Source organism: Hyperolius riggenbachi, chromosome 3 (genome assembly GCF_040937935.1).
Source record: "Hyperolius riggenbachi isolate aHypRig1 chromosome 3, aHypRig1.pri, whole genome shotgun sequence".
Classification (NCBI taxonomy): domain Eukaryota; kingdom Metazoa; phylum Chordata; class Amphibia; order Anura; family Hyperoliidae; genus Hyperolius; species Hyperolius riggenbachi.
The window spans coordinates 338,033,396-338,049,107 of NC_090648.1; the positions used below are offsets into that span (position 1 = coordinate 338,033,396).

Genomic DNA, 15,712 nt, shown 5'->3' on the forward strand with positions numbered 1-15,712 from the left:
GTGGTGAAACTCCTCCCACAAGAAACTCTTGAGTACGTACTCCTGGCAATTTCCCGTCTGTGACCCATGCTGCATTGTGGGAAATAACTGTTTACAGCTGTTTCCGAATGCCAAAAAAGCATGCAGCAGCTACATCACCTGCCAGCAGTTAAAATGTCACCATGTAATGTCAGAATGTAAATCAGGGATTTAAAAGATTTTACAATGGGCAAACACTGACTAAATCATTTATAATTAATTATTGTAAAAATGAAGCACTTTTTTTATTACATTATATTCATTGGAGTGCCTCTTTAACATACAAAAAATGTGTGGCCATGGATCAGTGTAAAAGAAAGGCAATCAGGCAGGCACTGCTGTTGTTGCCGATTTATTCAATATCCGAGTAACATGCAGTGAAATACAAAGTGATTACTGCATTGAATTGGTAGGTGTATGAACCATAGACATTTTGATGGTATATCAGTGATATTATAAATAACAGCATTTGGTTCCTACCATGGCTGAAGTAGATGGCGGTGGGTGCAGGGCAAAATACGGGCAGCTTAACCACCCTGGCGTTCTGATTAAATCGCCAGGGTGGCTGCGGGAGGGTTTTTTTTAAATAAAAAAAAAACTATTTCATGCAGCCAAATGAAAGTTGGCTGCATGAAAGCCCACTAGAGGGCGCTCCGGAGGCGATCTTCCGATCGCCTCCGGCGCCCAGAATAAACAAGGAAGGCCGCAATGAGCGGCCTTCCTTGTTTTGCTTATATCGTCGCCATAGCGACGAGCGGAGTGACGTCATCGACGTCAGCCGCCTCCGATCCAGCCCTTAGCGCTGGCCGGAACTTTTTGTTGCGGCTACGCTGGGCTCAGGCGGCTGGGGGGACCCTCTTTCGCCGCTGCTCGCGGCGAATCGCCGCAGAGCGGCGGCGATCAGGCAGCACACGCGGCTGGCAAAGTGCCGGCTGCGTGTGCTGCTTTTTATTTCATTCAAATCGGCCCAGCAGGGCCTGAGCGGCAGCCGCTGGCGGTGTTGGACGAGCTGAGCTCGTCCAGACCGCTCAGCTGGTTAACGGCCGTTTCGTAGGACTGTGCTTCATCTGAGACAGAATCAGGCTCGGATGAAGCACCGAGACTAAATCGGCAACAACTGCAGCGCCTGATTGATTGCCTAAAATCAAGTGGTGTAGTTCTACCCAAAGTGTTAAGCAGTTGTTTGTTAATGATAATTCAGTCTTGACATCTTTTTATGTACATCATACTGCACAACAATGCAATGCTCAACAATATTCGTTTTTCTGACTATTTTCTGTAAAATGGTATTGGTTATGTTTTTCTTATGCTCTCATTTATCGCCATTTTAGGTTAGATTCTGAAGGCATTGAGCTATTAACACGGTTTCTTCAGGTAAGAATATTTGTTTGCACTTCAGTTTTGTATTCATTTTACAATAAAATAAATCTTAATCTTAATTTGGTTTTGAAATTATGCAATAAAAGTTCAATAGCAGGAGCTTTGCCATTTCTGCAACTGGTGTGTAATTGGTATTACATATACACATGCTGCACTCTCTAGCTAAAGCAGTTTATTTGGGCACCGGAGGTGCTGCAGTAACTCTGGTTGTGTCATAGGCGAATTGTAAAGCTCCCGCCATATGCAGCCGTAGTTAAATCGGTTGTTGCATGCAGCTCTTAAAGAGACACTGAAGCAAGAATAAATCTCGCTTCTTGTCTCATAGTCAGCACTGGCATGTGTGCCCCTGCTAAAACGCCGCTATACCGCGCCTAAACGAGGGTCCCTGACACCCCAACCCCCCCTGCAAAATCAACGACCAACTTGGTCGTAGATTTTGCTGCTGTTGAGGCAGGGCTAACGGCTGCAGCCCTGCCTCTCAGCGCTGTCTATCAGCGGTGCATCGCCGCCTCTCCCCCGCCCCTCTCAGCGAAGGAAGACTGAGAGGGGCGAGGCGGAGATACGCGCTGGCAGACTCGCGTGAGGCAGGGCTGCGGCAGTTAGCCCTGCCTTAATCTGGAAGAGGGGATGCGCTGCTCGGGGGGGGGGGGTAAGGGACCCCTGTTTAGCCGCGGGATAGCGACGTTTTAGCAGGGGCACACATGCCCCTGCTGACTATGAGGTCTGAAGCGAGATTTATTCTCGCTTCAGATTCGCTTTAAATAACCACTTATAGCTGCTAATCGCAGCCATTTACACTGGCGCCTATGGCAGTTTCCAAGCTACCTATATGTAGCCTCTGTTTAATTAGGGTTAGGTATCTGTTTAGGAGAGGTTAGGGATAGGCATATGTTTGGGATGGGGTGTGTGTTACGGTTAGGCATAGGTTGGGAGGGGAGTTGTTAGGCATCGACAAAGTGAGAATGGTGTCAGGCTAGGGGATAGTGAGACAATCGATTGAGGTCCGCACAATCTTGAAGTCGTTTTCAAGTCTTTATTTAAACAAGATTAAAACATAATGCTATAAGCAGCTGCTTATATCTCATTGCATATACTCTGGTGGTACCCAGAGGGAAGGTCCAGCACATCTAGTCCCTGGTTTTAAGGACTTGGTCGTATGTGTGCGGTTCCACTACAAACAAAGAGGCTAGGGGATAGTAAAATATTGATAAGTTACTGATATTTTACCATTATAATTACATACAGCTTAATAGTAGAATATTGATAATTTTACCGATATTCTGCTAACAGCTATTTCCAGCACCCAAATGAAGCCCCGGTTCACACTGGGCGGATCAAAAACTGATCCGTGTAAAAACTGATCCGTGAAATTTATCAGTTTTTAATAAGTATCCATTTTTGATCTGTGACCCTCCACTCCGTTAGTGGGAGGTCAATGCGACAGACGCATCGATCCCCCCAAAAAATCGCTGCAGACCCATGATTTCCATTGTAACGTTACAGAAAATAAAATATGAACTTGGGACACACTAAGAGGAAATATTGCTAATTACAGTATTGAAATTCCCATTAATGTAAAAGACTAATATAGAATTGTTCTGTATGCCACCAGCATTAATTATCTTACAGAAGCTATTTAGTGGTTTTGCAAAGATTTGAAGGATTTATGTGAATGGTAGTACAGTATAATGGATAAACCAACATGATTTGGCACGTATCTAGTTTTGACTGTTTTAACCTATTTCTAGAATGACTTGAACTGTTAAATGCACAGTAAAAAGAATCATTACTATTCAGCTACAAAAAGTATTCAGTAAAACATGCATATAATTTTCTTCTAACAATGATTCTCTCTGGAGTGCTGTTCTCTTTACTGTAGTACAACGAAATGTTTCCTGAAGTTCAAATTAAGTGTTACATTTTCATTTGTAATATTTATTTTGTTCTTGATAAAAACAAAATTAATGCGCGTAATTCTTCTGGTAAATATAGGGAAAAAAATCCCTATACCTTCCCTTTAAGATTTGCAATTAAATGTGCTTTGATGTGCGTATGCTAATTTAAAGGTATCACAAACTGTTGATGCACACAAATACTGCAAAAAAGGGATATAATATTAATTTTCTTGTTTGATTGCTTCAAAGCAATCAAAGGGAAAGTCGAAGGGAAACTCCGCTTTTACTGAGAAAAGGGCAATTCTTTAAATTCGGCTTTTTACATAGCAGGGATTAATGGCAAACCTTATTTCAATTTGGTAGCATGTTGGGCACACATATATTCCTAACAAAGCCTGTGATGTGGGAGTGTCCAAGTTGGCTTCTTGTCAGTGGATTAGTCCAGGTGTTGAAAATGAGGAACAAGCTCTTGCTTTGTGCAGTTCGTTTTTGGGTTTTTTACAGCGACAAGAGGGCAGGTTTCTTGACAGTCTGTCTTTCACAAAGACACATATTGCTCAGAAAACTCATGGAGAACTCTTAGGAGTGTGTAAGGGGCTAAAAGGGACCAAAATGCCCATTCCACAAAGAAACGTTTCAATTGAAACTGATCCTTTAATATCAATTAATTAAAAAAGGTCTTCCAAAACACTGATTTGATTTTCATTTAAAGTGGAGTATCACTTTAAGCAAGCTGGTGAAACCAGTCTTAGAAATGTGTTCAGACTGCTCATAGTAGGTGATAACCAATAACATTGGAAAGCTAGTCTCGTCTTCTGTTGGGGTCTAGACAAATCCTGAGGCTCTTGATATACTTTAGTGCTGATGTAATGCTGTGTATTCTAATGCTTTTACATAACATGCTGTGGCTTAGTGTCCAACAGGAACAGCTGGCTTCCAGATTCTCATGATATAATGTTGTGTTTTACAGTATGAATCTAAAAAGCGGATTTCAGCAGAGGATGCAATGAAGCATGCGTACTTCCGAAGTCTTGGAACAAAAACTCATAGCTTGCCAGAAAGTAAGATTATGAATTTGTATTTATCAGCAGAAGTGTGTAGTGCATGTTGTATTGTTTGAGAATGGCCTTGCTCTGTCCATTTAGTGCAATGGTGATGATACAGTGCATTAGAAGTAATTGACTTCAGTTCTAGATATTGGCAATGGTATGACTGCTGCAAATATGCCAGGGGGTTTGATTTGTATACCAAATGGGTTTAATCAGAACACAGTGCATACAGCTCCACCCAGGGATCTGCTTACTCTTTTTAAAGAGGAACTTTAGTGAAAATAACGTGATAAATAAAATTACTTATATTTTACAATATTCACTTATGAATCATTTAGTCGTGTTTGCCCATTGTAAGAGGTTTCCTCATCCAGATCTACATTCAGAAATTAATAACAGGTGGCCACATGTTTAGTCCTGTTAGGTGATCTCTGCCGAAATGTTTGTTTACTGAGAGTTCTATGTACAGAGGGCAGCCCCGTTTGTATGGGCGTGCGATACGTGCATTTGCCCGGGGCGCATGGTTGTGCGGTCAGGTGAACGGGCGCAGGAGTCGGGGGAGCACACATAATAGTTACACCTCACCTTCTTCAGCCGTTCCCCCGCTGCTTCAATGTCTTTCCTCTCCCGGCGTCTGTCGCATGGTAACGCATGTCATCACAGGGAGCGCTGTTACTAATGAGATAGATGCCGGAAAATGAAGGACATTGAAGCTGTGCGGGTTCGGCGGAAGCAGGTGAGTTATAACTATTTATGTCCGCTCCCCCCGCCTGCCACACAGCTGCGGGAGCCTACCTAACTAACCTATACTGCGGGAACCTACCTAACTAACCTATTCTGCGGGAACCAACCTATCTAGCCTAAACCGCGGGAACCTACCTATCTAGCCTAAACTGTGGGAACCTGCCTATCTAGCCTAAACTGCGGGAACCTACCTAACTAACCTATACTGCGGGAACCTACCTAACTAACCTATTCTGCGGGAACCTACCTATCTAGCCTAAACTGTGGGAACCTACCTATCTAGCCTAAACTGCGGGAACCTACCTATCTATCCTAAACTGCTGGAACCTACCTAACTAACCTAAACTGCAGGAACCTGCCTATCTAGCCTAAACTGCGGGAACCTACCTATCTATCCTAAACTACGAGAACCTACCTAACTAACCTAAACTGTGAGAACCTACCTATCTAGCCTAAACTGCAGGAACCTACCTATCTGACCTAAATTGCAGGAACCTACCTACCTATCTAGCCTAAACTGCGGGAACCTACCTATTTAGCCTAAACTGCGGGAACCTACCTATTTAGCCTAAACTGCGGGAACCTACCTATTTAGCCTAAACTGCGGGAACCTACCTATCTAGCCTAAACTGCGGGAACCTACTTATCTGGCTTAAACTGCGGGAACCTACCTATCTAGCTTAAACTGCGGGAACCTACATATTTAGCCTAAACTGCGGGAACCTACATATTTAGCCTAAACTGCGGGAACCTACCTATCTAGCCTAAGCTGCGGGAACCTACCTATCTAGCCTATACTGGGGGAAATTACCTATCTAACCTATACTGCAGGTACCTACCTATGTAACCTAAACTGTGGGAACCCCCCTATCTAACCTATACTCGTGGGAACCTACCTATCTAACCTATACTGCTGGCACCTACCTATCTAACCTATACTGGGGGAAATTACCTATCTAACCTATACTGCAGGTACCTACCTATGTAACCTAAACTGTGGGAACCTACCTATCTAACCTATATAAAGGGGAACCTGCCTATCTAACCTATACTGGTGGCAACTCTACAGGCTACCCTATACTGGAGGCACCTACGTAGCTAACCTATACTGCAGGCACCTATGCCTGGCTCCATGGGGGGGGGGGGGGGGGCGATTTTTACACCCTCGCCCTGGGTGAAATTTAGCCTAGAAACTTCCCTGACAGAGGGAGATGTTGCTTGCTTGACAGTTGGAAACAGCTGTTATTTCCGACAATGCAATGAGGTTCACAGACAGGAAACGGTTAGTGCCATGACCCTAACATCACACTGTGGGAGGGGTTTCACCACAATATCAGCCATACAGGTGTCCTTGAGCTATTCAAGAAAAGGGAAAGATTTCTTGTGGGAAAGGGGTTATTGGTTACTGTTCGGGATATAGTTAAATCATGGGTTAAAGTTCCTGTTTAAAGCAGAACCCTGTACACACAGCTCCACCCAGCACCATATGACAGTATGGGTGGAGAGGAGTGTATATAAGCTAGGCTTGCTTGCCAGAGGTGAGGCAGTTAAAATATGCAGTACATCTATAAAATGCAATACTGCTTATAACCTAAACCAGTACAATATTGGTGGTTTAATTTCCGGTTTGGTTTCATTTGGCAAGACAGGTGCTGCTGTCACAGAATTCACAAATAGACTTTACAGCTTACCATGATGTCTTGTTGATCTGCATTGCTTGTCATGCTTTGTACCGGCTTCCTGTTTCATAGAAATGGCTTAAATTTGTAATGGAATGGTAATTGTGTTTTGGTGTTTTTCACATTTCAGATGTATCAATATTCAGTCTTAAAGATATCCAGCTGCAGAAAGATCCTGGTTTCCGAAATTCTTCCTATCCTGAGACAGGTAACATTATCATAGTTCAGCGTAGTGAACATCCTTCTAGTAAAGACATTTCAAGTCGTGTGTGAAAATATACCAGGTGATACCTTAGCAAGTTTGCTGTCAAATATTACTTCATGTCCAGCAAGGCTTCGGCCTCTTGCACACTGCACGCGATTCCGATTCAGATTCCGCTTTTTAATCAGTTTTTACATCAGATTCCGATTCCGATTTGCGGTGTGCAGGGAGCAAACTGCAAATCAGAATCTGAATCGGATGTAAAAACTGATTAAAAAGCGGAATCTGAATCTGAATCGCTTGCAGTGTGCAAGAGGCCTTCTGCAGCTAAAGTTTAAAAACAAATGTACTCATTAGACCTTAAAGCAACCCTGAAGCAATCTAATAAAAATAATTACTCAACCATGGAGAGAGAAGGCTCTAGATCCCATAGAACCCATGCCAGTCCTCTCACCGCTTCCTTGTTTTCCTGCTGTCACCCATTCACATTTGGCACCTTCAGGAGTCCTTGGAAAGCTTCAGAAACACTTGCGTCCCACAGTGCTTCCAGATAACCGGTACATCCATACTGCACATGTGCGGTAATGTGTACAATTTCCTACTCTAGGTGGAAACACTTCATGAGTGTTCTGCAAATCGAGCACAGTGAAAATGGACCCCAATAAGTATATTCGAATTGAACACCACTAAAGTTAATCACATAGAGCACATGCTCCTCTAAATTCTTTTTAATATCTCTACATGTCCATGCCATTTTTTGGAAATTTTAACCTTTTTTTTTCTGAGTTTTTCCTTCCTCATTCATTTGCATCATTTTGTTAGTGATTGATTAGCTGGTTGTTAAATACTTTCCCTCACATGTCACCCACATTGAGTAAAGATAGAAGGGAGCAGCCAATGGAGGGAGAGAGCTAGTGGGTACGCTGTAAACCTGGCCCTTTAACTGAAAACAGGAAATGTTAGGAATATAAGCTATACAGTACTTTAACCACTTATTGCAGCAGAGGCAGTATATCTTCGTCCCACTGGTAGCTATTAATGGTACCAGGGGCGTAGATATATAAGTACCTCGCCGCGCTGCTGATATGCGTACCTGCGTTCTGATTGCGACCCCGCTAGCAGACAGATTAGAGAATGGGAACCCAGTTCCCATTCACCAATCTAAGTGCTGGTGTCGGTGAGCACCGGCATCAATGAGATGCCGTGTGCTTATTGACAAAATGAAAGTGGAAACATACACGTGTTACTTCCTGTAACACCTGTATGAGCAAAATGCAACACATTAGGGATAAACTGAGGGGGACATCTAGTGGCCAAATAGTAAACTACACCCTAATTCAGCACATCCCATGCAAATACCTTCCTTTCCTATAAAATTAACCTCTTACCTCCCCACTCTCCCATGGTTGCCAAAATAAAATTTGTATTATATTTAAAAAATACATATAGTTATTTTAGGGGCTTAACTTTTTTAATATGTATGTCGTGAGGGTATATTACTGTTATTTTTGCACGTAAGAGCTTGTAATTAGTGCCGGACATAAAACTGAAAAAATACACCTTTATTTCCAAATAAAATATTGTCATATTGTAATAACCCATGACAAATGGGTAAATACTATATGTGGCTTTATCCACAGCAGCATGTTTTATTTTAAAACTATATAATGGCCGAAAATTGAGAAATAATCATTTTTTTCTTATTATTACTGTTAAAATGCATTTAGAATAAAATCATTCTTAGCAAAATGTACCACCCAGAGAAAGCCCTAATTGGTGGCAAAAATGCAAGATATAAATAATTTCTTTGTGATTAGTAGTGATAAAGTTATTGGTGAATGAAAGGGAGAAGCTTTGGCAGGTGAAAATTGCTCTGGTCCACAAGGGGAAAAAACCCTCAATGGTGAACTGTTTAAAAGACATCTGAACTGAGAATAAGGAGGCTGCCATATTTATGTCCTTCCAAATAATACCAGTTAATGGCAGCCCTGCTGATCTATTTGGGTGCAGTAGTGTCTGAATCGCACCAGAAACAAGCATGCAGCTAATCTTGTCAGATCTGACAATAATGATCCGCTGCATGCTTGTTCAGGGTCTATGGCTAAAAGTAATAGAGGCAGATGATCAGCAGGGCTGCCAGGCAACTGGTATTGTTTAAAGGGAAATAAATATGGCAGCCACCATTTGTCTCTCACTTTAGTTGTCCTTTAAAGGGCATTCCCACATTAACACGAAAATCTGTGTAACTATAGAAAGGAAAGTCTTCTAGTGTCATGTTCAGTATCACCTTGTTCTATATAATTTGTTTGCCATGTTTTTGTTGCTTTAAACACTGACCATTTTCCCTTGTGTCTCCTGTTGTCTTGTAGGGCACGGCAAGAACAGACGACAAAGCATGCTCTTCTAAGATGTTTTTCCTAGTCTGGTTTCATACCAATATCGGAAGCTTCTATGGCAACTTTTACTTCTGGTGGACAATGGACTATCTGTTTGTCGACACTGACCTACCTTTAGTGGGGTCATTTATTTCAGGCTTGCAGATATTTTTTTTTCTTTTTAATATTTGTTGTCACAGTGTGACAAAGCTTGTACAGTTGGTTTTGAGGTCTCTTCTGCTGTTAGAGCCAGTAGGTTACAGCTGTCAGTGTGACTATAGCTGCAATTCTCGTGCAGGACTGAGACACAACACATTATTTATTGCCGAATCATTGCTGCTAAATGACTACTGTCTAAATATTTACCATTACAAACAGTCGAATGCCTGAAGAAGTTGCAGTGGCTTGATAATCTGTGAATGCGTCATATTTTTTTTTTTATTACCGACATGTTTATGGTTCTCTTCTTAGGATTTTTTTAATTAAATTCTGTTCTTTCCATTCAAGTTATTTTTCCTTTGCTCGGCATTGAGGTAAATGGACCATATATGATGCTCTCAATTCACACCATTAATTCCTTCTTTTAGGTTCAGTAAGAATGTTTGATAACTGCAAAATCCAGAGACCTGATCCAAGTATTGAGGCAGGAGATTGGAGGAGGATAATAGCAAATCAACAAGACTACAAATGTAAACTTTGTATAAACCTTTTCCATGATGTTAGTGGAGGTACCAGGATATTTCTCCATTTTTACAAACATAAGTGGAAACCTTTTAGAAGTTGATGTTCAGTAAGAACATTTTTATGGCTAAACAAAAATATAGCTGAGATTCTCAAGTCTAATATTAAAAAGGTAAAAACGTTTTATGCCAAGTGTTATAACAGAGTTAGGGGCCTATTTATAATTAGACTGCAGACAGGCTGTTTAACAGATAACGTGTCCTTATTTCTTCTGAAATAAATGCACTTTTCTGTTTCACACATTTGCAAAAGAGATGATCTACTGAAATCACCACTATTACAGTACCACAGTGTTATCAGATTGGTAAAGGCCTACAGAGATTTCCACTTTGGTAGTGACAGATATCTGCACTTTTAGGACCTTTTTCCACAGGTGTCTGAACTGCATGCTCAGTGAGCAGTAACCAGGCAACAGCAAGCAGTTACCTGGCAGCAGCATGCAGTTGCTGCCAGACAGCAGCAAGCAATTGTGAGAGTTCACTGCCTATCAATTGTTGTAGAAAAGGGCCCTTATTAGTGTCACTCTGTAGGAAATAGTGGAGTACAGGGGTTTGGTTCCAACACGTGGTTTGCCACTTTGGGCGCAGACTGCCACTTGTGAGAGTGCCGTTATGCAGCCACAGTGTTAATCAGTGAGCCACGTGATGTTACTTTTAAAATAAGTTGCTGTTAGAATTAATGGTCCTGTGTGATAAACCATTACTTCAGTCAATTGAATTCAGCTTATGATTGCCATTTTAGGAAATGGTAAGGGAAGTAATTTTGCTAAGTAACAAAACAGTGTCCCACATTTATATAAGTGAAGATTAATTGACAAATAAAGAGTAATTAAAAAAAAAAACCTTTTATTTTCTTCACTTTTTAATAGATAGGCACCATAAAGTGCAAGTAAAATCAAGTTTTGATTTAACATTATCTATAGCAAGATGATAAACCCTAAAAAGGAGATCTAGGAAGGTAAAGTAAAAACTTGGTTTGGGGAGTCTGAGCTGGTATAGGAAGGAATCCTGTAAAAGCATTGCATACAGTGTAACAAAGATCCAGTGTAGCATCAAGTCTTTTAACCCTTCTATCCACATCTAGTATTGAGGATGGACTCTTCTGTGTTAAGCCTAGTGGAGGACATGGCTTGGCTATTGGAGGTCTGCTCTTTATCCGCCTCCTTGCCTTTTTTGACAACAACAATCAACATAATGATTTATAAAATGTATGACCATCTTCCACAACCGCTCCAAGCCAATGAACAGCCCAGAAGGGGTGAAAAACACTGATTAGTTACCATAGGCTGCACTACTTTTTCTAATGCATTTATGGGTGTACACTTTAGGCTAGGAATTGGGAATACAAGCAAATTAAATCATTTTCAATCCACAAAGGAAAGAAAAACTTCCCATAGCAATCTGATCCTACCTCTTCAGTCTCTACCAGTAGTTTGATGATGATAAAAAAAAAAAATGCAACTAGGTTGCTGTGGCCAATAAGCAGTCCTTCCTTCAGATACTTGCTTGTCATGTGGGCCACTAATCCACCCCAATGAAAACCCTATTCTAAAATCTTTTTTCTAGTTAAATGTGGATTTCTGATTTGATGTTGCAGGATACCGCCTGCTGCCCTTTTGCACCATGCAGTTCATGAAAATAATTACCCCTTTCTGTTAATAAAATAAAAAAAAATCAACGTTCACCACAGTAACTACTCTACACAAACTGCAAACGGGGTAATAAAGCCTAAAAGCAGTCTGTTTTTTATTCTTACCCTTTTGTGTTTCAGAATCCAGTTTTGTTTGAAGCATAGTAAATGTATTTGAAAGTTATAAATGAAAATGGGTTTCCGATTTATACTGTAACCATTTATGAATGAGGTTGGTCACTCATTTCTCCCGTGTTATTAGCTGAAATAAATATATATATTGCTCTATTATCAGTGCATGGCAGCCACAGATGGCAGACTTGTGCTTATGGACGGCCTTGAACAAGAATTACGTAGATGAGGACTTCCAACCACTGAGATTGTTCACTACTATTTTTGCAGTTGAAGGTTACAAAGGCAAGTCAGAGGATTGCACAGTTCATTTTATGCAGCCGTTCAGACAAGAGACTGTGCACGGCATTTCCTGCTGGGATTAACCGCGTCCCGCATTGAGATGAATGGCAGCGTTCATCTCAGTGCGTTTACCGCAGGTTGCGGGCGTTTTGGGCCACAGTTATTACAGACCACGCGCCTAATGTCAGCTGCGTTTGGTAACCGAGAAGGGTTTAGCATCCACTAAACTAACTGTCGGCAGCTGTCCCTCTGAACTGGTGCAAAAATGTCAGTACATGAAGGTAAAAGGCTGTGATTATGATACACTATGCCTCCAATGAAGGGAGGGCTTGGAACTAATTTTGCCCCTGCTTGAATTAATAAGCGATGTTATAAGGAGAGGTAGAAGACCCTCTGTGATTGGAACATTCAACCGGATTTGGAAACTGAAATAGGAATACTTTGGGAGGATAATGGTGTGTGTGTGTGCGTGGGGGTGTGCGAAGAAAAATCCTATTTCTGTTCAGTCATAAGCGGTTTTCTACTGAATAATTTGCTCTACAAGTATACATATCTAAATTAATAATTAAATTTATAGAAAATAAAACCTACTTGAAGCTAACCTTCACATATCCTAGTACATGGTCAAACTAAGAATTTTGCCAATTGTTTTAAATTCCTAAGTTAAGTACAGTACCCTTGGCAAGCCGTTGGACCATTAGGTTCAGTTTCTATAAGAAGCTGTCGGCCTTCCTGACTTTATGCTACACCCATCCCTCTGGCTCTTCCCTCCACTCCCAGATGCCTCTCTGTTCTTAGAGCCTGTACTGGCTGCTGAATCTCTTGCACTGAACTGTTAAAAAGCTGGAGCATGGCTTTGCCATCATTCTGGAAAGTCCAAGCTATCTTGTATAGCGTGCACAGAGGATCTACAGCTACCCAAGTGCCCAGACATAGATTTATTATACTGGCATGTACTTGTAAACCTCACAAGTAGATCTGCTAAATGAGACTCCTTTTTCTGACTTGCATGGAAATGTAATGCAAATTGTTTGCAGCTTGGAAATGGACCAATCAAATGCACTTTCTGCTGATTTTTTTTGGCTTCTTTTCAAGCATCATACAGTTTGCATCACATTTGCGTACAAAGCAGAAAAATGAGCCTCTCATTGGCCAATTTGTAAAGTCACACTTTAAAATGTAAGAGGTTCATGCAACACAGCTTGCCATTTTCCTCTATTCCAGTTTCTTCTTCTGTGTCCTTTTAGCATAAAAATCAGAGCAGCATTATGAAGGTATTACAGTACTTGTATCTCTATTAAGGCATTGCAGCATTACATTAAACAGAAAAAAGCATGTGCACTTTTCCAGGGGTGCTTTATGGGGTGCACTGGTAGCACACCTGATTTGGGTGAAGGGAACAGTGTTTCTCATTCATTTTTCCACCAGAATGCTGCTAGTTTATTCTCTTACAGAGCAGGCATAGCAGCTGGTCCCGCTTTATTCGCATCTCATTCAGTTACAAGAAAAAAAAAATCAATTTTTTTAGACCAAAAAGCACAACCACAGATTTTTTTTTCCACGATCCGTAGCTTCTGATCTTCTGTATTTGTTGGTTTTTTTTACACGGTGGTTCAAGCGTGTTGGATCTGGTGTTGGTAATGAAAGATACATTTCCTACTGGCAACAGTGTCTCTGAAATATAGTGCTTACCTGTATGTTTAGCACATACAACACTGAATCCCCCCAACACACCCACCCAAAAAAGGGTCTTGTTGATCCGCCTGGTGTATCCTGTATGCATGGACGGATGTTGTTTTATCCATCAGCATTCAGGACTGTGCCATCCATTTTTTGTTCTGAAAAGAATGAAATTTGTAGGTTATTTAACAGTATTATGTGACCTTTTTTTAACTTAATTTGTGGATAGTGATTGTGGAACATGTGGGTTTGTTTCATTAATATAACTAGTATGTTAAAAATGAATTTTCTTATTTTATTTTTTACTTTTTTTTTTTCTTTTTAGAAAATGCTCATGTTAAATAGCAGTGAATATTGGACCACTACTACTTTTCAGAATTTGTAAATTGCTTTAAATTAAGACAGAGAGAGAGCGGAATCTGTAGATCTAACAAAACTGCTGTTTATTTTGAACTGACAAGCCTGTATTAATATTGTACTTTTTTTGAAGTATAAATATTATGTGAAATACATTAGTCATGTTTTAAATCACATTGAGAAAATATGATTTCTTTGTTGTAAAGCACTTTCCAGAAGAACTCCTTGTACAACAGAGGAACTTGTGATTATTCATTTTTGTTTGTTTTTTATTTTTTGGGTTTTCTTGTTTTTATCTTCCTCACCCCGTGGTGCTGATTTCTACGGTGTTTTATAAAATTGTCCAGGTTGAAAAAATAAACTGGTTCTTAAAAATGAAAAATACAAATGTGCACAGTTTAAGATTTTATCATGTTTAAAAGTAAAACATGCTTTTGCTTATCAACAAAGATGGATAAACTCTGTTTATATGAAGATTTGATAGGGTTGGTTTTCCTAAAAAAAAAAAAAGTAATTTTCTCCCTGTCCCGCATTCACATGCAATTCATACCAAGTACCTATTTTTCACATTTCCCCTAACCTCAGTAATATTTGAAGTGAATAAATATTTACCTGAAAACTGCTCAAGTAACAAGCCTCCTATCTATTGTACTGGAGTTGCAGATGTTTTTACATGTTGTAGGTTAAAAAACCACTATGGTGAAAAGTTAAACATGCGTGTGTATGCATACGTATAAACTGTACAATCGTCTCAGACTACAATGCACTATAAATAACTTTTTTCCTATGTTGCTGTCGCAGTAGGTTGTAAAGCTCTGCCAGGTTTTGGATTAGCCCATCTCCTCATGGGGGAATTCTTAGGGTTTTCTTTTATTTTCAGAAGCACTTACAGAGCAGGAGTTGCTCAGTCTAACTTCCAAGATAGTGTGCAAGCAAGTAGGAAGGCTGACTGGATATTTTAAAGGGATTGATTTTGTTAAGATTGAAGAAGAGAATTTTCAGTGAGGAGATGGACTAGTCTAAAACCTGACAGATTTTTACTACCTGTTGGAAGTGACAGCAACATACTTGTAACTATGGGATGTGTATGTAGTTTAAAAGGACCCTAAGTGCTGAATAAAAACAAAATGTGGACTTACCTGGGGCTTCCTACAGTCCCCCATAGCCCGCGAGGTCCTCCAGCATACTCTTCTCCCCTCTCCTGGTCCCGCACATGTGCAGGAGGCTTATGGTGACCGGCAGGAAGACGCGACCGGCGCTCACACGCGACTTCGCTAGAGAGTGGTCGTTTACTGGAGCCGCCCGCGGGACAAGGAGAGGGGAGAAGAGGATGCCGGAGGACTTTGTGGGCTACAAGTGGCTGGAGGAAGCCCCAGGTAAGTCCAAATTTAATTTTTATTCAGCACCCAGGGTCCCTTTAAATGTTGCATGTTTTGTGATAGTGGTCCTTGTATTTGTATACAATGTTTTAGTAAATTTGGGAGAGATGGTTACACCCTCTTAGTTTGTTACTGCTATGTTTATATTCCAGTTGGGGATTTCCCACACT

The 15,712-nt window shown here is 40.8% G+C and overlaps 1 protein-coding gene across 6 annotated transcripts in view; it reads left to right on the forward strand.

Annotated features, from left to right (window-relative positions):
* Positions 1-14,785, forward strand: part of CDK17 (cyclin dependent kinase 17) — a 223,351-nt gene extending 208,566 nt beyond the window's left edge. For all 6 annotated transcript variants that reach the window (XM_068276904.1, XM_068276903.1, XM_068276900.1 and 3 more), the window contains 4 exons: positions 1,350-1,392; positions 4,264-4,354; positions 6,896-6,973; positions 9,337-14,785. In XM_068276904.1, the coding sequence (XP_068133005.1) occupies positions 1,350-1,392; positions 4,264-4,354; positions 6,896-6,973; positions 9,337-9,374 (250 nt within the window). In that variant the 3' untranslated portion in view covers positions 9,375-14,785. The remainder of the gene's footprint in view (positions 1-1,349; positions 1,393-4,263; positions 4,355-6,895; positions 6,974-9,336) is intronic.
* Positions 14,786-15,712: the final 927 nt, after the last annotated feature.